Source organism: Tachysurus fulvidraco, chromosome 16 (assembly GCF_022655615.1).
Source record: "Tachysurus fulvidraco isolate hzauxx_2018 chromosome 16, HZAU_PFXX_2.0, whole genome shotgun sequence".
Taxonomy (NCBI): domain Eukaryota; kingdom Metazoa; phylum Chordata; class Actinopteri; order Siluriformes; family Bagridae; genus Tachysurus; species Tachysurus fulvidraco.
In genome coordinates, this window is record NC_062533.1 from 8614537 (window position 1) to 8637463 (window position 22927).

Here is a 22927-nt window from a genome sequence, read left to right on the forward strand (position 1 = left end):
TCCACAGCCAGCAGACATGCATCTAACAGGGAAGATCTGGGCCAGGAGAAAAGGCTTGCGTGTGGAGCTCTGCCACTACCATCAACCAGCAGATAAGTTTGACAAGCAAACAAAGGAGAAACAAAAATGTCTCCTACTTGTATATGTTAAGAACATTATCTGTACAGTCTAAATCATTTGGTTGCTGCTCTGCTGTGTATTTAAATCTGTTCATTTTAGTGACAAAGTCATTAAAAAATCTTTTGAATCTCTTTAAAAAAATGTAAGTATATGTTCTGAGAAGCACAGGGTTAAATATGACTTTTGTCATTCCACCAACAAAATTAAGCGACTAATGTTTTATAAAAGTATGACGTGAGACACTTGACATTTGTAGTCACATACATTGAAATTTAGTCCAAGTGTATTACTAAGCTCCAAAGGAAAGCCTGTACTGTTGGAATCACAGAGTGGGAAGAAAGGTCAGTTCTGTCGTGACTTCCTGCACTGTGCTGAATTGAGGTCTGGGGCCAATGCAAACACTCAACCCATTCATCCTGCTCCAGTACCAGAGCTGGCACAAACCAGCTGTTATTAGCTCTGTGGCACTATCAGGAAAATGGCTCCAAGCCTCTCCAAACACTCCTGCTTTTGAATGAACCAGACCTAATGATGTGGGAAAGAAGTGGAGGACAACAGTAGGAGGAAATAAGGAAAGAGTAAGGCTTTTTCCTCAGTAGTATTCCCAACTTGGTAGCCCAGACACTGATCTACACCCACTTTGGGAAACAAAGGCTGCACCTGCAGAGCGATCTTCCTGTTTGTCTTGGACTGGGAAATGTTTCCTGTATGCCCTCTCATCCACCCCCAGTTCTCCTAAACTGAGGCAGTGCCAAGCCTTTGCTCTTTTGGGTCAGCCACTCTGCCGAGTCAGCAGTATTGACGTTACGCAGCCGAGACGCGACTCCGAACATCTACTTGAAAAATCCATCCTTCCTTATTAAACAAGCTCCTGGGGCATTATGCTGAACAAGGAATGCAGCAAATTAATTTACATAAAACGCAGAATTGATTCATTAGCACCAATGTTGTGCTGATTTGCCTTGCAGTACATTTCAAATACAACAGGAAATTCTTTGCATCATGTTGGTTACCCTATTTTAGGTACGATCTACAATATGTCTGCCTTTTAGTTCCAAGGACTCGATAAGTAATTAGGTCTGGAATTGGGACACAGCATGTGTAGCTTGGCTAAGTAACACCACACTCTTAAATGTATCAAGCAAAATGTATTAAACATCCACAGGCTACATGAACAGCACATTAACCGTTGTCTCTGTTGTGATTCCACAACATTGGCAGCAATTCGGTGCAGATAACAATGATTCACCTCCCTGCTGGGAATGAGAAATCTCATGAACAAATCAGAAGCAGATAGAGTGAGCAAGCAACCATTCCTCACATGGTTCTCTCTCACACTCACTTCATTCCTTCTAGATGGCAGACAGGATAGTTATACCTGCTTGTTCTTATTTGTGTGTCAAGACCCTGAAACAGCGGCTACAACCGCAAGATTTCTGGAAGCCAAACATTTAAATATGTTTAAATGTTTGTTTATTAAATAATTTTTCAAATTTGAAAATAAAGGAAAGAGAAATGTTAGTCCCACATTTGTGTTCTTGTATTACAACTTAAGAACAAATCAGAGTGTTTTTTTCCCCCAAGTGATAATCTTCTCTTAACCAAAATACACTTTATGTCTACCTCGACCTCAATAAGGAAAAATAAACTTCACACACTTGAGTTGAAACAGAGGACAATTCCTAGAAGTTGGCTTAATGCCGGAAAAATATTTTTTTATTATAATAATAATACACTGAACTTTTGTACGGGTTACTAGATGATGATAAGATAAGGGCATGTCTTTTTGCAGATGCCTCATTTGCGACAGGAGGCACATATGAAAAGTCACTTTGTGGTTCAGGATGCAACGCAAACAGCATAGCAAATCCGATGTGAAAAAGGGGGCTTGGCACACACATATTAGCTATGTGTGAAAAGTGATGAAGTCTAACCAAAATTCCACATTATCACTATCTAAAGATGGTGGAGTAGCTCTTAAATTCTCAAAAGAGCACTTTATAGAAAAGCTGCGCTCTACAAAACATGCTCTCCCACAGTCACTTTTTTTAATTGGATAATAAATTAGCATTAACAATACAAGAGGACCTCTTAAGGGCCTTTTTGTGTCTTCGATTTTCAGAAAACAGGCTTAATATATGCAAAGACTAACCATAAAAACACACATTATGTAGCCAAAGCTCTGTTAGCATGCAGGCCTTGGATGAAAAGTGGCCACTTTTTTACTAATGAATCTCTGAGCATCTGAGATGAACATGAACTTCACATCATATTAGAAAATGGTTCAAAGGTATTAAAGAACAATCAAAAGCATGTGTGTTTCTAAAACTGATTTCTTTCTTTTTTCCTCCCTGACAAACAACACTGCATCTGCTCAGAGTCGCTCTCACCTTCTTCTTGCTGCAGTAGATCTGCCATTTCTTTTCTGCAGGCAATGCAAACATGGCTTCTCTGTGCTTCTCTGTGAGGTCCAGCTCATCCTGTAATAAGAGAAAGTGTCAGTGTTTACATACATTAATACTTATGGTGTCTTTTGTTCACATACAAGTAGCATAACAAATATCCCCATAATTGATTTACTGATAAATAAATGGTTGAAAAACTATTCATTTGAATTATATACTGTAGGCTTGTGTGAAATAATGATTTATGACTAATGTCTACACATGATGTAACTGAACCCAATACTGTTCACTATGATTAAGTTACATTACCAGACCTGGCAAGCTTAATGTATTTTTGTTCAAGTATTCTGCCATCAAACATCAGCTTAAACCAACATCGTTGTTTGTCAACCATCATTTTTTCCTAAATAAAATCAGTATATTAACAGAGAAACTGAGTCCAGAGAAAAATGTTAACCATGTGGATATTTTACAACCAATTTGTAAAGGGAACTAAAATGTTGAAAGTATGTATTTTTATGTATGTATTTTCATGATTTTGTGCCTAATATGTAATATGACGGATTATATTTACACCATATATTATCATATATTACAACTTTACACTGTAATGTCCATAATTCCACTATTTGATGTCAGTTCCCTTTTGAGTCGGCGAGACTCAGGAAGTGTTGCTTTAACACTGTCATGTCTACATATTAATATCTAAGGAATTGAACTGAATTAAACACCTGTTCTTCACAGCTGCATGTTCAAATACAGACCACTAAATGCTGAAGTATTTGAGTGGCAAATCCCACACAGACACACGAACACACAACCACACACATACACACAAACTACACTGTCATGCTTTTTGACAATAAAGGACCCTAATAAACTTCTTTACTAACAATTTCCTTTCCTTCAGCCCTGGAAATACCACACCCACAACAAACACCACTGTGGTCGGCCCTCAATAATTGCTCTGACTGCGGGAAAGACCATGTGCCCACAATCATGTGCTCTTCAACCTCTCAAGCATCTGAATTCAACATAATGCAGACACATAAACATACACATTAGTTCCACACACACATTAAAAACATGTTCTTACATGTGTTGTATTGCCTCCCTTCTTTCCGTCACTCCTTCCAAAGGCCACGGGATAAACACCCCCACACCCCAAGCCACCCACCCCACACACGCCTTCAAATACCATTCCACAATCCTAAAATCGCAAGAACATGCCTTACTCATGTTTATCACACCCTGAACCCTAGTAGAACAGCAATAAAAAAGATTCCTGTATGTCACACTGAAGAGATGAATAGCTCACGAATCTGTGCGAGTTTATTGTAAATTACAACCTGTAGTGTTTGGAGAATTTTATCTGCATGTTTTAGCAGTATGAAGCTGCTTTATGAGTATAAGTGCAGCCCGAGTGGTTTAAATTCAATCATGTTATCCCGCAGCGCTTATCAAGTACATCCTCTTAACATTTACACAACCTTCCTCCAAATCAGTTTGTCTGGGTTTTATCATTCAATCATTCTGAATATGAAGTTGCGTGAATTTGCGTGAAGTTGCGCTCAGACTTGTCGCACCACCTAATCAGGTCTCTTTTTTGGGAAAGAGAAACCTGTTTAAAACCAGGTCAGTCCTTTTCTGGGACAGAGGCATCAATGATTCTAAAGTGGAGCAGCATATAAAGGGATCAAAACATTAACTGTTAGCATGCACCCTAATAAATAGGCAGTTAGCAGATTATCTGATTGCTTATAAAAGATCAACATTGGATTAAAAATAAAAAAAAAATTTCTTGGTTTGGTTGTTCGACTTTAAACATCAGATTATTTTTCTTCGGTGGTTTGAGTAGTGGGTTATAAATCAGTCATAGGTGTTGCATACGTCAGAGTTCCTCATTATCAGATGATTTAAGGGTGGATTTCAGTGACTGTAATATTTGGCAAGGTTTGCATCATGTTTTGGCATATGTGGAAAATATAATCAACCGGTCTTTGTATCTGTAGAGGAAATTAATGTGGACCACCAGGATTCAACCACTCATAAGTATAGAGGAATGTGGCTTTGCAGAGGTTCAAAACAATATCCACTTATATTTCTCTTACTTTTAAAACAAACTGCTAAGGGAATCGGTGGTTGCAGCTTGGTGATGTTGGGATTTGAACCTTCTGATGGGTAGTCCAACATCTTGACCACTGGACTAAAACTAACCTTTGTAAAAATTTACTCTCATGATAGATTGTGTTTGAACGTAGTGGCCCAGCTTCCCGCTTTTACTCCCCTATACACTGTATTAGTAGCTTTTACCACATAATATTCAGTTTCAGATAAAAAAAATTCCATCTGATGTGCCTTTAAATGTAATATTTATCACACGGTAATTCAGAAACCCTCTAGGGAATTTATTGTGCTTTCCCATACAGTCTCAGTTGCATTAGTAATTTTATCAGCAACTACAGTGCTGTACGAATGTTTTCCTGTGTGGTGGCTCATGGTGACAGTAAAGTCTCTTCTAACCAGCAGGGCAGAGGAGAAAGGAAGAGTGGCTTCGTCTCTTTTCCTGCAGTATCATTCCTCTTCCTGTGAATCTCCTCATCGGAAATGAGATGCACATTCAGCATTCAGCAGAATTCTGTCCTCACCGCACACACAAACTCAAATTACGTAGCAAGCATAAATGCATGGGGCCAGAACATTGATCTTGTTTTTTCTCGTTCCTAAACAGTGAACACAACGCTGTAGTATGCAAACAAGAATGTTATCAATGCACTGATGAAATCAAAGCTTTGATTTTCATCATAATAGATGAGTGGTGAAAAAAAAAGGATTTACATTTACATTTACGGCATTTAGCAGACACCCTTATCCAGAGTGACTTACAACTGAGCAACAAAAGTCTGAGGGTTAAGGGCCTTGCTCAGGTGCCCAGCAGTGGCAGCTTGGTGGACCTGTGGTTCAAACCCATGACCTTCCGTTCAGTAGCCCAACACTTTAACCACTGAGCTACCACATCCCATAGATTTACACTATAATGTATAAAGACATTAAAACAATGTAACTCTATTGCATTACAGCAGAGTTTTACATTTATGCCTCAACATATCTACCCATGCTTGCCACAACATGTCAAGTATGTCTTCATTTTTTTTGTCTTCATTTGTCATCTTGAAATGGAAAATGGCTTATAATGGCGGTAACTCCATCCTACATGAAAGTTCTCATAAAACCTAACCCTCACACAGAGATTTCAAAAAACTTACAAAGACCCTGAGGGCAGATTCGGGGCACAATTTAAAATACCTTGGTGACTCCTTTCCACTGTGTTTTTGAAAGAAAAATAAAAAACACACACATCAACAGCCAAAACAGTCCCTGAATCATTGCAGGTCTCCTCAACACCCTGCCCAGAAATATCAGAATGAAGTAACGATAATTAAAAAATTTTAGACTGAAAAAGTCTCATTGGTTACTCACAGACAATTGATTAGGATCATTATCCCATGTCATGTGACCGCAGCTCAATCCATGAAATGATGCAGATATAGGTGTCAATTAATGTTCACATCAAACATAAGAATAGGGAAAATGTGATCTCTGGGACTTTGACCATGGCATGGCCGTTGGTGCTACATGTACTGGTTTGATTAGTTTGAATTTTGGGTTTTTTTTGTTTTTTTTTGACGATTTGTAGCTGTCAGGTTTCGGTGAGCCTCTGCCCACTGTAGTCTCATGCCCCTTTACCACTGAGGCAGTTTGAGTGCTGGTTCGGAGCCAGAGTCTAATTTAAAACCAGTTCTTTCTGTTTCGACAGCCAAAACACCGGCTCCGAACCAGGAAAAGTGGTTCTTAAGTAGCACCAAAACGTTGCTGGTCTAGACTTAAGAACCGCTTGAGTCATGGGCTGTGGGCGGGGCTACTGTTAGCGCATTTGATAATGTACCTTAAGTATAATAATGTTTAATACACTTTTACTTTACCGCAATATAATCACTTATCAGCACACATGATAGTAGGTAGCTACATGCTAAGGCTAATTTTTTTCTGTGTTAATTATAAAATAACGTTATGTACTTTCTCGATTACAACCTACAAATTACACGGAGCTGCACGTACACATTGAATTCGCCGCGTTTGGATGCTAATGTAGGTTCACAAAGCCATGAGCATTAACAGTAAAGCAACATCCGCCATTGTTGTTGTGTTTGCCGCTGCTGCGCTAACGTTGCTGCGCTGGGTAACGTGACCTGTATACAGTGACGTCACACTCGGCGCTGTGACGGCTCTCTAACCGGTGGAAAGGCAAACCGGTTCTTAGAAGGTTTACCAGTGGAACCAACTTTGAATCAGCACCAGCTCTGAACCAGCACTCGGTTCTTTTTGGTGGAAAAGAGGCAGATTCCTGTTCTTGGTTGAAAGGAGTGTAGCCCATGTCTCAAACTCCTCAGGGTTTAGGGTGTCTGTTCTGAGAAGCTTTTCTGATCAACACAGTTATAAAGAGTGGGTATTTGTGTTACTGCTGCTGCCTTTTTGTCAGCTCAAACTCGTCTGTCCATTATCCTCTGATCGCTCTCATCAAAAAGGCTTTTCTACCCATAAAACTAAAGCTCACTGAATTGTTTGTTTTTTAACTATCCTGTGTAAATTCTAGAGACCACAGATTCAATACGCATTTGGCATCAACAACAATGCCATGATCAAAATCACTGAGATCGTTAATGTCTACGTGATCTAAAGCCGTTCTATATGACCTACATGATTTGACACTGTCCCCGCTCTATTGATGATCTGATTGGAAAATAAAATGTACGTGTCAAATGTGTAATGTACATCCAACGACAAATGTACACACACTTATCAGCCACTTTTATAGGAATACCTGTAACTCTGCTCAATCTGCAGGAGTGGCTGGTGAGTGCATATGTACATTCGATCCTCCAATACCTATATACACTTACTACTACTTATTACTACAACTTGTTCTTTGTCGTTTTTCTGAGTCGCAGAGAGCAGTGTCTCACCGCACAGGCATGTGAAACGAAATGGAGATGTAGCTTGAATAGCGTCTGTTCAGTCACAGTCCAGCACCAGAAGGAACATCTCCAGGGGTATGCAGTAGAAACAAAACATCTACAGTATAATCTAGTGTTGCGCTTCATGTAACAAAGCCATTTTTACTATTATTTATTATTTAGTTATATTGCCGTTGTAATAATTTATGCACTACTCACATTATTGTACTTTCCCCCAAAAAAACAAATGGTTTCTGTTTCCACATTTTGTTTAGCTAATTAAAATAAAAGTAGTTCAAATATTTGCTCTTTAATAGATGCTGGTGTTCATGCACTTGAGTGCAAAGTGATTAGAGTTTATATTAGAAAGGTCTTGGTAAGTAAAACACAGTTTGGCACTGACTGCATCATAAAATCCTTCTATGGCATTGCCCCTTCTTGGTCACAATCCACACCTTCTTCTCCAGGCTATATAAGGGAAAGATCAAGGTTGAACCACGACCCTCAAAATCGCAACAGCTTTTAGCATTAGGCTTTGTTAGTGCCTAGCCCTGTTTGCTACACGTAAACTTATACAACCTAGATCTTTAAGTTTCGGAAAATAAACAAATTCTCAAGTCTCAAATTCTACAAAAATTCCCTACTTTATATGAAAAATTTCATTTCGCATGCAACTTATTATTCGCTCATCAAGTGGATAATTTATAAGCAGCCGTTTGTCATCCATTGACTAATTTGCAGTGAGAATTTTAGATCCAACAGAGAGTTCTTTATGAAAGAGACAGCCTAAAGTTCCTCCAAAGGCTGTATGTAAAATTTGGATCAATCACTGATTGAATCTAACATCATATAGCCATTAGACCTTTTTTTTTGGGTAGATTTGGATTGAATTTAAAAAAAAAAAAAGTGCTATCCTCTAAAAATATCAAAAGACATGTTTAGATGCCTGTTTAGCACACTATAAATGATCTGTTCTTTTTTTTTTTTTTTAAAGTTTTTAACTCTTTGTTCAGCATAAACATTGTGAATGTTTACTTGTGTTAATATTATGTCATTATTCGCCCGATAGGAAAACTCTCAACAATCTTATAAAATTTACACTCTGCATGTCGACTCGGATCCTGAAAACCCAGCACGTGGCAAAGGCTGTAAATGTCTCAGTAAAGACTGTGAAAAGACTGACTGAAGCTGCTCTGTATTGTCCGGCAATTCAAAACCAAAAGAGGTCTAAGAGACAGCCAGACAAAAACAAGCAATTAGCTTACAGAGCAGGCAGAGACATACAGCCACTTAGTAAGACCCATTGATATGCAAAGAGGGTCGAGATTCTCAGTGTAAATTGAGCCACCAGACCACAGGGGATGGCAGCAAGCAAGAAAGAAATAGAAAGTAAATGAAAAAAGAAATAAAAAAGAGAGAGCGAGAGGGACAGGGAGATGAATTGCCATGCTTGGCGTGGTACTCTTATCCCTTTTCTGAGCTATCTCTATTTGATCAGGTCAGTTAGCCCTGCTCCTGTAATTACTGCACATTTCTGAGCAAAGGAGAGCTGGAAAAATTTATCATGGTACGGCACATTCCAATTCATTAACTCAGTATGCGGTCAGGGCATGATAAGAAGAACTCATTACTATATTAATATCAAATGTTTAATAAGAAGCACGGCTATTCTTCACTTTCCAAACAGCTTTAAACTGTGACATCCATAGCTCTGAACTAGAAACAAAATCCTCCAGTTTTTTGGAAGCCACTTCCATGTAGATACTCCCCAATATTTACTGATAGACATAACTAGAAATAAGAACGATTGGGACCTTTTGAAGGCGAATAGAGAAAGGAGGTTGACAATTAATCTTGTCTTGAAAACCTGGACCAAGTAATTCCTTGTAAAACACAACCCTGCATATCACTGACCTTATGACACCATGCATTAATATCACTGCATGATTGGGAAAATATATTGGCATCCACTGGCTTTCTCCAAATATAGCCATGTGCAAAAGCAAAGAAAATGTGAGTTGCTTCTTTAGAACTTAATTTATACCAAGTGACTATTGAAATACTGACTGTTTTAATGTATAATTTTTACTGGAGCTGGTCAAAAAGTTGCTGCTGAAACGTTTTTGATGAACTGACGTTTTATATTCCTTCTGTTGAGCTTTATGCTTGTGAACTGGGTTCTTTGTTGCAGATGAACTTTGCCTGTCTGACGTATGCTGTCGTGAGTTTCTTGTCTGTTATCTTTGTAGCAAATAGTGCTGTAGCATTTGTATTTAAGCCCTGTTTAAGGTTTGGTGGAAAAGTACTGCAAATAATTAAAAAATATCCATTATTTCATGTTCACTTATTTTACAAATCTGAATGTTTACTAACACAGTGTTGAATCCTTTCTGTAGTTTGCCAAACACTGAGGTGAGTTTTCCTGTTTGAATCAAGCTCATAAATCAGCCAGGGAAATCCCTTACAAAGTACATTAATATAAACTCATTTTATATAGTGCTTTAGCAACCTGCAATTTGGACATCAACATTCTGTCAGCTTTACTCTGCAAGTTGTATCGTGTTGCTTCAATGTTAGACCACTATTATAGTACACACATAGATATAGGACATTAAACCCAATATGACTCACCAGTAAGCCCGCCTTTGTAATTTTGATAACATTCAAAGTCCTTTTTTTTTTTATGGGATTGTGTTGACCTCTTTTGTCCTCTGTACAAGTGTATCAAATATCAATGCATCCAGAATCAGCACTTGAAATGCCTTTAAGCTTATTTTTAGAACAGCAAAAGCATGAACTTAAATTAAAATATTTAAACATATTATATTATTAAAAAGGAAGATTATGATTAAATCTCAGTCCGGGAATGGAGATATGTTTGTGAACGCATGATGACACTCACCACAAGTTCAGAGAACATGCCATCCAGCTCATCGTAGCTGGGTATGGGGAGCGTAGGCTCCATGGTCTGCAGGACAAAGTCCTCCCGCAGCCGGTATGTGATCTCTGGATGGTCATTGCTCTGGAAGCAGCAGAAGATAAAGGACCCACCCCGGCCTCCACCACCACGTTTCCGAGGCGCCATGACTCCTTGAATGGAGGAGGGGGCTGGGGTCAAGGGTGAGGGATGAAGAGTAAGGGGCTGGTGTTCCTCCCTCAAATGACTCAGCTATATAGACCTGCTTCTGTCACAAAACCCTAAGAGAAGAAAGATACATCATGATCAGTGGTCAAGCCATACACCAAGCTAAAATATAACACAAACCAGTCAAAGAGGGTAACACTTTTAGCATGCTTTATAAACCAGTGTGCGTTACCCTATTTCACAGTTTACATCCACACACTGATCACATAACATTGGCTGCTTTTAAAAATGTGAAGCACATAAAGTGAAGGCAGCCATAAGTTTGGAAACTTTTTGAAGATACTTAACGAATACAATTTGGTGAGTACAACCTTTTCATATACCAGTCTCAAGTCCCAAACAATTCATTCAAAGCACACAGGGAAGGGGTTTTCTGACTTTGATCTGGTTTATAAAGGCTGAAGGAAAAAGTATTAGAGGTGGCAAGGGTCTGGCATTGAATATACAATCTCATTAAATCATACAAACATTGTTGTGTGGAGATGAGCTGATACGTCTTACAGAAGCGCTTTGTAGTCTCAATCAAAAATATAACCTTATTTAAATATAACCAAGTTAAGAATTCTATTTGAAGAAATCCCCCACAAATTATAAGTGCTGATTCGAGTGGTTCATGAAGATGTAGGTCTTCTTTGTCTGACAGCCAGGGAAAGTTTGTTTTACTACCTGAATGCCACGAGCGAGAAAAGGCTTAGTGCATGTCTTCCTGGTAACATGAGGAAAGCAGGGTCCAGTTGAGCTGTGCTCAATGCTCAAAGGGAGTGTGGAGTAGGGTGTGATTCATCAACATCTAGTATCAAATGTGTTACTCAAAAGAACCCTGCAAATTCCCTTCAGATTTCCCCAGCCGTAGCACTATTATGCTACTAGAATCTATTTTGCAAGTCAAAATCCATAACCAATGAAAACCTACTGGTCTTGATGCCTTACAAACTTTTCTATCAGCATAAGCAGTCCATTGCCTTCTTTTCCGTTTTGGCACTTCTGGAGATATTCAATGAATTACAACTGGTCCTGATATTGTGGTGATTCCTTAGTTTTAGATTTAGGTAAACATGTAAAAATTATAGGAACTTGAACATAATCTCTTAACCCTGTGCCAAAACAGAAGGCAACCGAATTCATGTGGCATAAACACTCCAAACATATCAGGAAGTGTCATGTTGGAACAGCACAAACATCTTTATTATGTGAAGAGCCAGTTATGTTACAGGCTAAGGGTGACCGTTCTATCACAGCTGGACACCCTCAAGACCCACAAATAAACAGTGAGAAAATCTACAACCTAGATCAAGCTTACAATAATTCATGCAATAAAGGTATTGAAATACTTAAAAAACAGTTTTGCATATAGCAAAAACTGAGGTGTGTATATAATAAGTCTAAAATAACATGGGTGGACTGCTCAGAAGTATTTTTCTTGCACTTTTTAAATAACAGACTGGGGTATGGACCCCCATCTGCTGGCTGTTGGTTACCAATTAAATCCACACAGCTGGAGCACAGCTGAAACATAACCCTTTTAGCCCGTCTGCCGCCACCAAGGAATCTTGAGGAGCCCAACCCAAAGGGCTGAGGTAATCCAGTCCCAACTGCTGCTTCACTTACACTTGATTCTAATCCCTGAGATGAAATGTGTGTGTATATATATATAAATATTTTTAAGATGAGCACAAATTTCATCTTAATCGTAATGCACTGAATCTGTAAGAACAGACAAACTGGCATAGACAGTAGGGCAAAGACACTGAGGCCTGGTCAAGAAGATAACCACAGATTAGGCAAGAGAACATGAGCATGCATGAATTCCTCTACTCTATGGTGCAACAGCTTGGTATGAGGCATCTCTCCCAGTTGATATCTGCATAGCCTTCATCATCTCAGATAAGAAGAAGGAAGTATAACGGCTCAGAGTTAACAAGCCGCCTTGCCTCTCTCTGAGTCTGAGGTTGTGCCCAATTCACATGGCCTACTCAGAGGCCATGGGAATTGCTGTGAGACAATTAATAGTGATCTATTTCCCAATAATGTGGATAAAGTGTGTTGGTTTGCTGTGTTCATTTCATCTAAAGGATGCACCAGTTCAAATGGCAAATGCTACTCAAGGTTATCTATGCTATTTCACAACTCTAGGGAGTGTCCTGACCCCAGAGCATGACTCAATTGCTCATACCTTGACTGTTTTGAGAACCATCCAGTCCATTGCATCCTATAGCTTTTTAAAGCCTCCTTATATTTGGGCCATAAATTTCTAAAACACTAAATTTTGAAGTCAGCGGTGGCCGCATACGTCTTTTTACACCGATTTGATCTGCTGCTTAATGACTCACCAGTAGAATGTGATGTAGTGTTTGATGAAGAACTAGACGGGAAAGCACAAACAGCAGCAACAGGCAAGAGAGAAAAAGTATGAAAATCAATATACAAAAAAACAAAGAACAACAAAAGATGTTTGGAACAGAGCTGCATGGATAGTCAAACGGAAAAACATGTTTCTGATACATCTGGTTGTAACGTGAATAACTGAAGTTATGGGTGTTGTTTACAGAGCAATTGTAGGCTTTAAAGCAAACAACACAAAAAATAATGTAGATACATTTCAAGAACTTTAGTCACTGTTCAAATCAAACATCAGAATAGGGAATAAATATGTAATGCGGTTTTTTTTTCTTCATATTAATGTAACAGCTGATGCCTTTAACAAGTCTCAAATCAGGCCAGCTTGTTCACTCATGATCACTAGGGATAGGTCCTATTTTGGTTCAGAAAATTTAGTCCAACTATAATTACGCTCAGGACTTCCACATACGCTGACATCGTTTATTGATTCTTCAGAGGTGCGCCACAATTAAATAATTACAAATAATTGCTTTTAATCAGCAAAAAATAACACTTAGACCTTTCTTTCCCATCAATGCAAACCAAAGAGGAGGAGACCATGCCAGGAAGTGTTATTTTCTTTGGATATCAGGAGAAAAATAATTTCAAATTAATAGCAACAACTTCCAAATCTGTCTCCTCCTAAGATAATAAAAACACACTTAAAGATACACACTGATAAAAGTGAAAGTGATATTTCTTTGCAATACATTAATCAAAGATATTGTATGACCTAAATCTCTATACAGCACACTGTTCTATGATTTCTCACAAAACAAAGCCTAAAGGTTTCTGGATATCATGTGTTAACTACAAAAGAACCTTTATTTCAACAGAACAGTACACTAGCTGGATCATTTCATATTTTGTATGGTATAGTCAAAACACACAGGCAGCGGTCTATAAAACATACACGTAGAAATATGAAACAGCGATTAGGAAAGAGACTAGAGTCTGATTAAGCAATAGTTAGTGGACAGTATGTGAAACAAACATACAAGCTTACATTTCACATCCACAAGCACATTTTTGTTTCTGCATAAACTGAGAAAAACAGAAATGAACCTGATGACTGTCACGTGAACACACAGCAGCAGTTTTGCCATGGGGAAAAAATTCCAAAAAAGTAACACAATCCATCAACCCCATAACTTGAACCCTAAACCTCTCTTTCTAAAATGATTCTTCCTGCAGCAGGCTTAGACACACTCCTATAAGTCAAAAGGGTCAAAGACTCAAAGAGATACTTACGGTGTTGGTTAATAGCGCCAATCAAGCCAAAGATAAAAAAATTTACAATTACAAAGTGTGTGTTGTTTGTTTGTTTGTTACATTTAAACAAAGCTCACAGATCTTATCAAAGTGACAAAACAAACTTTTGGTCAAAAGTGATTCACGAATAAACAGAAGTTTATTTCAACATGTATGCCGATGAGTAACTTATTTTAATGAACGCAAAAACAACACAGAAAAGCTAAGTATCCTAAATAAAAGCTACAGAACCAGTCATACAAGTTCTATATGGTAAATTTGACACACGGATCAACTCCACTCTAGATCCTCCCCTAACCTTGAACACATATGATATACAGTGACAGTGTCTGAAACTACTGCAGCAGATAAACTACTGCTCCATTATAATGCTGTAGGTCTGAATGTAGAATGCAGGCAATATTTAAAACAAACCACTTCATTTAGGTATCAGTCTATGCAAGTTTCAGCATATCTTTGGTACACGTTTCTGTCTGCAAGCTTCAGAATCTTGAAAGCACCTCATCTCATCTATAAATGAAGCTTTTATTATTCAATCAAGAAAACACCATGTGCTTTTGTTATTTTTCCAGGATAAACAATCGAACAGAAATCCAAGAATTACCAACATAAAGAGAACCTCCCTCGTAATACCTGTCAAAATCAACATTCAAACAATTTTCGAGTTGTTGGATTGGAATCATGGAAGGCAATTCCTAACAAATCAGGTTTACTCCTACCTTCCTTTTGGCTCTTTTCAGACTTCTGGTCCTGGAGAGGCCCTAATCTGCCCTACAGGTGTGCCTCGACACAACACATTCCACACATAGCCAGCTGGCTTTAACCACAGACCTGCTTTCTGCTCCCACTTTACCCTGTGGTCTCCATGAATCGACTCTCCAATCAAATCCATTCTCATTGGCTCGCTGGCTCCATGTGCCACTATTTTACACAAAATAAATTCAAAAGGTGATAACTCCTTACCTCTGGTAATGTTTATTAATAAATATATTAGATTAGATTAGATTCAACTTTATTGTCATTACACATGTACAAGTACAAGGCAACTAAATGCAGTTTAGGTCTAACCAATAGTAATAGTAGCAAGTGCAAGGATATACAGTTTGAACAAAATATATATTACACATGTCAATTTTGCTCGCGCCATTATTTTAAAGCCCTGATATAAATTCTATTGTCTGCATGTCCACTGTGCACAACAGCTCATTTGAATATTCAAAGCTTTCAACGAATGTAAGGCCGTCCTCCTCTCTTAGCTTGTAAACAAAAATATAGACACTAATGTTTGGTGTGCATGTTTGATCGCCTTAGATTTTGCCATTTCCCCTAAAGGAATCTACTCAATAAGCTCAGGAACATAAGGAGCATTTTCACTGATTTAGACATTGGGTTATAGTATCATAGCATATTGTATATCGTATCGTATAGACTCTTTTGTTCCTGTTCCAAAGGAGGTACTTTTATGCAGAGCGTGAATAAGTGTAGCATGTCATATTGATCATTGCTAATTGGTCACACACAAGCTTGACAAAATGATGAACTCCTTGACACAAATATCAGCTAAATCGCAAAGTTGGCATCATGTCTATTATTTCACATAAGGGTTACAGTCTCTGCATTGTTCTAGGGACTCAATACAGGAAGTTGTTCAGAACCTGTTGCTGCATTTAAATGCAGTTATATTCACAATGTTTATAAGAAGAACCATATAAACGTATTAAGTTTGGCTTGATTTCTACTCAATTTAACACATCTGAAGAAACTGGTGATATTCCCAGTGGTTCTGTCTTGTTTCCATTGTCATTCTTCCAGTACAATTATTAGTGAAAAAGACTTGGCTTTTTTAAGCTATTTAGTATAAGTATAAGCCTTACTCACTGCCTGGCTTTTGCTCTTCATTTATCTATGGTTCCCGGTTTCGTAGTAGCAGTGTTCAGGGTTTTATGAGGAAGACCTGCAGTGTATTGAGCATTCATAGTCCCGTGTTTCCCATTTTCAAAGCTCAAATTCACATAAGATCAGATTCTCGTTCAGGAGTTCACTGGTTTCTTATCTCAAAGGGTTGTAGAACCTCAAAAAAACAAAAATCCACTGGAGGCACAAATAAATACAAGTGAGACACCAAGCTGAGCCTCATAGTCGAGACGTGTGTGTCAGCATGAATACTGCACCGGTTGTGATATGACTTTATCCGATGTGACAAGCGAGAGACCCCTCCACACACAAATGCCTGCACACTAACACTCACCAGCCCATATTGACTTAGAATCTTTCCCTTTATTTTAAGCCATTTCAATATCCTCGCTCTTTTTCTGATTCTTGTGCACTTTGTTTTGGGCACAAAAATAAAACTGTCAAATAAAACGAATAGAATATGCAGTCATAGCACTGTTCAAAATGAGGGGGAAAAAACAAGGACGTCACAATGAAAGCATGTTTTGTTAACAACAAGCTAGTGAGATAACAATGCTAGTAAGTTTATAATGTATTTATAAACTGATTAGATTATCGACAAGGCAAAAGTGTTCAAATTTAAAACAAAAAAGTACTGTTCAAAGTAAAGAATAAACAAGGACATAGCATGTTATGTTAACAACTAGCTAATGTGTTAATGCTAGTAAGTTTATAATGTATTTACTTCCTCAAAGCAGCAACCTATATGGTCAGTGTTACAGATTTAACCAACTAATTTGTCTTTGTTGATTGATACATGGTAATACTTCGATAAACTAATTTAAAGTGATGAAGGAATACTTTATTTACTGTTAACGATGTGAGCACTGACATGATGTCTAACCTGAACTCAAGGTTGAAGAGATCTTTCGGCCATTAGCAGCATTAGGCCTGTTTTTCCTATAAAATGATTACCTATGAACAAAGAACATGAGTAAACATGCAGCATGCTGCATACATTATCTGCCATGCACATTCTGCTGTAGTTACTATAGTTATTTACTTTTAAATTCTTGAGTTCTTATTTGTTAAAATACGTAAAGTTGATTGTAAAATGTGAGAAAATGCAGAAAAAAAGATGCAGCATTTATGGTATTGAATGTAGAGTCATGCCAGTTGAGGATTAAGGCAGATTAAAGTGCTGTAACTGTGTGAATCCTCACTGACACAACAATTGTGGCAATGAATACTATTCAAACAGTAAGAAAATGAGATTTGGGAGGGAGTGGGACATGATTGACATATCTTTAAATCTGTCTCTAGTGTTAACACACACTGGATGGAAATTATGCTAGAAAACAACCACATCTTTGGACGTCATTTCTTTAATAAAGAATCTTATTCGCAGCATCTTAATTAGAGAATTGCTCCCATCTTCAAGTTCACTTGAGGAATATCTTACTGTTGTCCTTTCACAGTGCTAGTGCTTTCAATCGGCTGTTGCTGAGCTGTGTCAGGGAAAAGTGTCATCAATCTTGTTTTCTAGCAATAAATCATTCTGCAAGAACATCAACCATCCTGTGATTTTGATTCTCACCCTCAACCCCACCCTGATTAATTAACACTGATTGGCTGTGTAAAATAATATGTGTGTGAATGTAGCTTAAGGCTGGATTTATATAGTATAGGTTAACGTTGGGACTTAATCCTGGATATGTTTCATGTTAGAGCCTGTATTTTTATTAGTCTCTCTGAGGCATGAAGTTCTAAATGCCAGTTTGCTGTAAGTGTCCCTGAGAGTGGAATGAAGAACAAAATCCTGTGATTACAGGAGAATTCCAGTCCTAACTTCACTCAACGCAAAACCCACACTTAATGCATCCCACACGTAGTGTAACCTCTAATTTAAAAACAACCCCTAAAACATTTCACACATTGATAAGAGAGTTCTGACACTGAGCAGGCCTAAAATAACTTTCTTGAATCAACAGACTATGGAGGGCCGCTAGAGAGCCATTAGTAGCTCCTCCGGGTGTGGGGATTGCAGGCAAGTCCAAAGAATGAGATAAGGTCTGCGTTTTTACAAAAGAGGTGTTGAGTAACGGACCTATTATGAGAAAGGTCCTTCATTAATCACCCAGACGGTGGTAGTTAGAGGGTTAGCCATCGGGTGTACCGTTTGTGTTGTAATAACCTCAAAAAACACAGAGCTGACCAGCAAACCCTCCACAACTAAAGCAGCGGCATGATCCAAACACAACCAGCCCTGAGGTGAACCCACAGAGAGGCTCAAATTCCACACTCCCTTAGTCATGTCTTCAGGAACTTTGAGAGCAAAACGCAGAGAAAGAAAAAAAAAAGATAAAGAGGTCAGAGAGCCATTCTTCCAAACAGATGGCTTGTCAAACGTGTTCTGCAGACAATAAGACCCATCCCCCAACTTAACGTTTGCACAAGCCACACATATCCACTCGTCACTGACCCACCCAAACACTCCAGCTCTCCACTGTGTCCCTCACACACACTTCACCACTTGGAAGAAAGGTCAGGGTGGGTTCAGTAGGCTATTAATATTAGCAAAAGTATGAAGTTAAAGATCCCCTTGCCAATCAAAAAGGTGGATGCAAATATAATAACCTATATAATAACACTAAACTTTTGCTTCGGTTTATGTAATTATATTTTATGCCATATGCAAAGTTATAATTGTGAAAAACTAGAAAGCTTGGAATTGATATTACTATTGATACCAATATCAAAGCTCTGAATTTTCAGCGATGTACGATATTGGTCAAATCTCCTTTTATGAAACGTCAAAGGGCACAATGACAGAATTCTAAATATATCCTAAATATAAATGAGATAGATGTGTGAAATACATTAGTGTATGAGCGTCATGCTACTGCGTACGTGAAACACTTAAAGGCAGGAAACAGAGTTACAGCCAGTGCACTACAGAGCAGGTTGTGACCTTTGGAAGTGTGCAGCAGAGATGGAGCCTGATAGAGGAAGCGAGTGGACTCAGTGGCCAGCGGTTATTCAGCTAAAGGAAAAAGAAATCAAATACACATCATTCTAACAAATATTTTATCTGGATACTCAACAAAGCAACCAGGAGTAAGGATTGGTCTGGATGAGCACATGTGGAAACAGCATTACGAGGCAACGCCACACCAAACGAGTCGGCCATCCCTTCTTCAGCTGCTGTTGCTATAGCAACCATCACCTGCGATGCCGGCTTGTGGACTGCAATTTTTTTTTTTTTCCCCTTTAAATCAGATCATACATAACATTATAAAATCTTTAAACTGTGATCATGTGTTTATATCAGACTCATTTAAATGTTTAAAGTACTAAAACATTGCAAAAAAGATTATTAAAAAAAAAAAGACCACACCCTGTGAAAAAAACCTGAGCTAATAAGACAGATAGATGAGTGACAGGCCTGCTGAGCTTGTTATAACTGTTTAATCTCATCTTTAAAATTAAGGTGTGTTTAGTTAAAGTGCGATTGCTTTATTCCAAATCAGTTACTGTATCATATCAAAGATCAAATACCGTTTTCTTATTTTTAATTTATATTTTAATATTATAATAAATCCTCCCGATACTGAAAAGAGAAAAAGATTTAAAGATAGCTGAAGATGCAGATGCATGATGGCTGGTACTGTACTACTAGTTAAGAAAAAAGCAAAGGGAATTTGGAGACAGAAAAAGCGGTAGATGTGTTTATTAGAACACGTGTGTCACGTAACACCCTGATGGAAAAACAGATGATAAGCCTGAGTGAGCTGCAAAACAAGGCCATCCGTTTTCAAGGTCTCTACATATTGACCTTTTTATCTTATCCCCCAAACATGTCGAAATAATGCACATTAAAATGGATGCCTACATCCCCCCGCTAAACACACACACACACACACACACACATCTCTGGGGATCAAGTACACAGCTCATATGAGAGGAGGAGGGGTGGATTATTTACACCAACTCACTGCATCGTGCCGGTTTCTAATACCGGTAGTAAGACAGCACAGACAACCCAATGAAGCGAGCATCAAATTCCTCCCAGCATTACAGCAGAAGCAGACACCTCAACCCATCACACAGAGAATACACACGTGTCATTCAGCATTTAACAGACAAACCCACCTCCCTGATGAAGATAAGACCAAGCAGGAGACGTCTCTCATTCCAAACTGCTACTGTAAATGCAGAGAAAATCCTGTCACTGTTCACCATCAGCCTACACTCATGATCTCTTTGCACCTCTGTTCAGACTCTATCTGGCGAAGGCATCCCTCTAGAGTTAACATGATCAGCTCCACGTCATGCTCCGCTGAAATAAAGATCCAGCGTTCCTAAATCCAGAAAAAAATGTTCATATCTATGCTGTCCCTTCCTCAGTCATGCGGTTCTCTCAGCTCCTCACATTGCTATCCACGGTCTCAAACGAACGCCCTTCCAACCTCCTTCTGCTGCGCTCTCTCTCTCTTTCTCTCTCTCATACACACAGATGTTACTCAGAACAGGCCACACCCCTTTTCATCACCCAGCCTTCTTATAGGATGTTGGTTGAATGGAACCGCCGCCCACTACTGCTTGTTCTCTCCGACTTCTCCTCTGTTTTTTTTTCTGTTCACACCCTCATGGCCTCCTGCTGGTGTGTTAACAGTCCGAGTGGTGGTCTGACATGAGAAATACTTTCTAAATATGAAAAGAATACTGAATTTCAGGGGGTGCACATGTCCCTTAGGCATGTGGCAATATTTAATGTTTATATTGCAAAATGTACTCACTTTCTGCTCACAGTTCATGATGTTATTGTATCCAGAATGTTCTGTACATATGCTTAATTATAATCCTACCAGCCTTGAAAAAAAACACTATGCACTCGTCTTTTTTTTAATCAGAGGATTTCTTAATTTAAAGTTATACTGTGTTCTTTTTGTTTTGTTTTGTTTTTGATTGTCGGAGAAAATAACAGTGTTTTAAGCTGCACCCTGACACATATGTCATGAGTCGATACAAAAGTCTATACAGTACACCTATGATAAATTGCAGCGTTTCGCAAAAGAAAGAAATAAACACCAAGATGAACCATGCAAGCTTTGGTTTTTTTTTCCACTTTGGGCATAACTCTCTAAGATATGTTTGGTGCAAATAATAATAGAGATATGTTTGGTGCAAATAATAATAGATGCTAAGAATGATCACAGTAAAAACATCATTCTCATACAGTAAAGCATGGTGGTGGAAGCATCATGCAATGGATTTCATTTTCTTCATCTGGCACCTATTATAAGAAAGGTCAAGATAAAATCAAGAGTATCTCCAAATATCAATCTGTTTTGGCATGATAAATGGCCCAAAGCACAAATCCAAGTAAACAAGAAGAGGAGAATCAATGAGTTGGAATTGACCAATCAGAAACTAGATCTAAATCCTATCAAAACACCTGTGTAATGACTTGAAGAGGGCTTTGCACAGGAAATGCCCTACTTTTGGAGACCCATTGTTAAAGATCTGGAGCATTTCTAAAAGAATAGGTAAATAAAATTGGTGTTCTAAGAAACTTAGGTAGACTCTTACCAAAAAGATGCTTTAACAAATAAGTAAATAAGGATTAAGGCGTGTGGACACTTGCTCAACCAGGTTATTATAAGCTTTATTCCCACACTTAAAGTACAATGTTTTTAAATTAATATAATTTTTATGCTATGTAATATTAAATATGGAAAAAGATCTGACGTTATTCTTTTTGGCGTCATTTTTTATATCACAAAAACCAGCAATTTGAACAGGGCTGTGTAGACTTTTTATATCCACCGTACGTCCTAACGTGATGTTTGTGAGCTACACCCTGGCACTTCTGTAACAATAATTCACAGTAAGTTGTGTTTGGGTTCAGGTTTTCTCCAGACATATATGTCATATGCCCTAATCTTAGAAACACATCCAGCTTTAGACAGAGCCCAGAGATGTCGCCACCCATAGTTCAATTACAGCCATTTGTTTACTTTGTCACCTTCTAACTATGAAGGATCAACAATACCATGAGCTAGTGTTGTAATTCTGACTTTAATGACTCAAATATCACATATTACATACTATTAGTATAGTAAATGTGTCTTACTTTATTCTTTAGGACTTATTATATACCTATAATATTCAGGTTGGTATTCTGCTATTACTTATATTATATGCTACCTGTGAGGTGGCATTGCATTATTTTGCTATGTTACTTCAGAGCACATCCCTCAGTCAGACCAGCTTTTAAACAGTTCAGGCTTTATTATGAGAGTGTGGAGAATTAAAACTTCTCTGCTTACACATGCAAAAGAACAATAAAAGTGCTAATATGCTTTGCACTTAGTTATGCTAATTGGACACTGCGTAGATCAACATAAAACCTGGTTCTTGATTCGGATTGGTCAGGAGGTGCTAATAAATTTTCTTTTTAGAAAATCACAAATCTCATATAGTATAATTACAACAGTAATGACAAATACAGGGACATGTACAGCAGTCGATCCACGTAAAAACACCAGAACGTCTAATTGTTGATACGTCTAAAGGTGAAGTTTTTTATTTCATTTCTTTGCAACAGGAGGTTTTGTGATTATTTGGAAATATGACAAGCTGCATTGTTTCGACTTATTAACTTAAAAAGAAAGAGGCTGTTGAGGGAAAGTTTA

At 38.2% G+C, this 22927-nt stretch overlaps 1 protein-coding gene across 3 annotated transcripts in view; it reads right to left on the reverse strand.

The window, feature by feature from the left end:
* Window positions 1-22927, reverse strand: part of daam1b (dishevelled associated activator of morphogenesis 1b) — a 64217-nt gene that overhangs the window by 22590 nt on the left and 18700 nt on the right. For 2 of the 3 annotated variants that reach the window (XM_047801527.1, XM_027148934.2), the window contains exons 2-3: window positions 10443-10738; window positions 2511-2600 (exon numbers count right to left, since the gene is read on the reverse strand). In XM_047801527.1, the coding sequence (XP_047657483.1) occupies window positions 2511-2600; window positions 10443-10625 (273 nt within the window). In that variant the 5' untranslated portion in view covers window positions 10626-10738. Of the gene's footprint in view, window positions 1-2510; window positions 2601-10442; window positions 10739-20381; window positions 20724-22927 lie in introns of those variants that run through there. The other variant, XM_047801526.1, reaches the window with a different exon arrangement.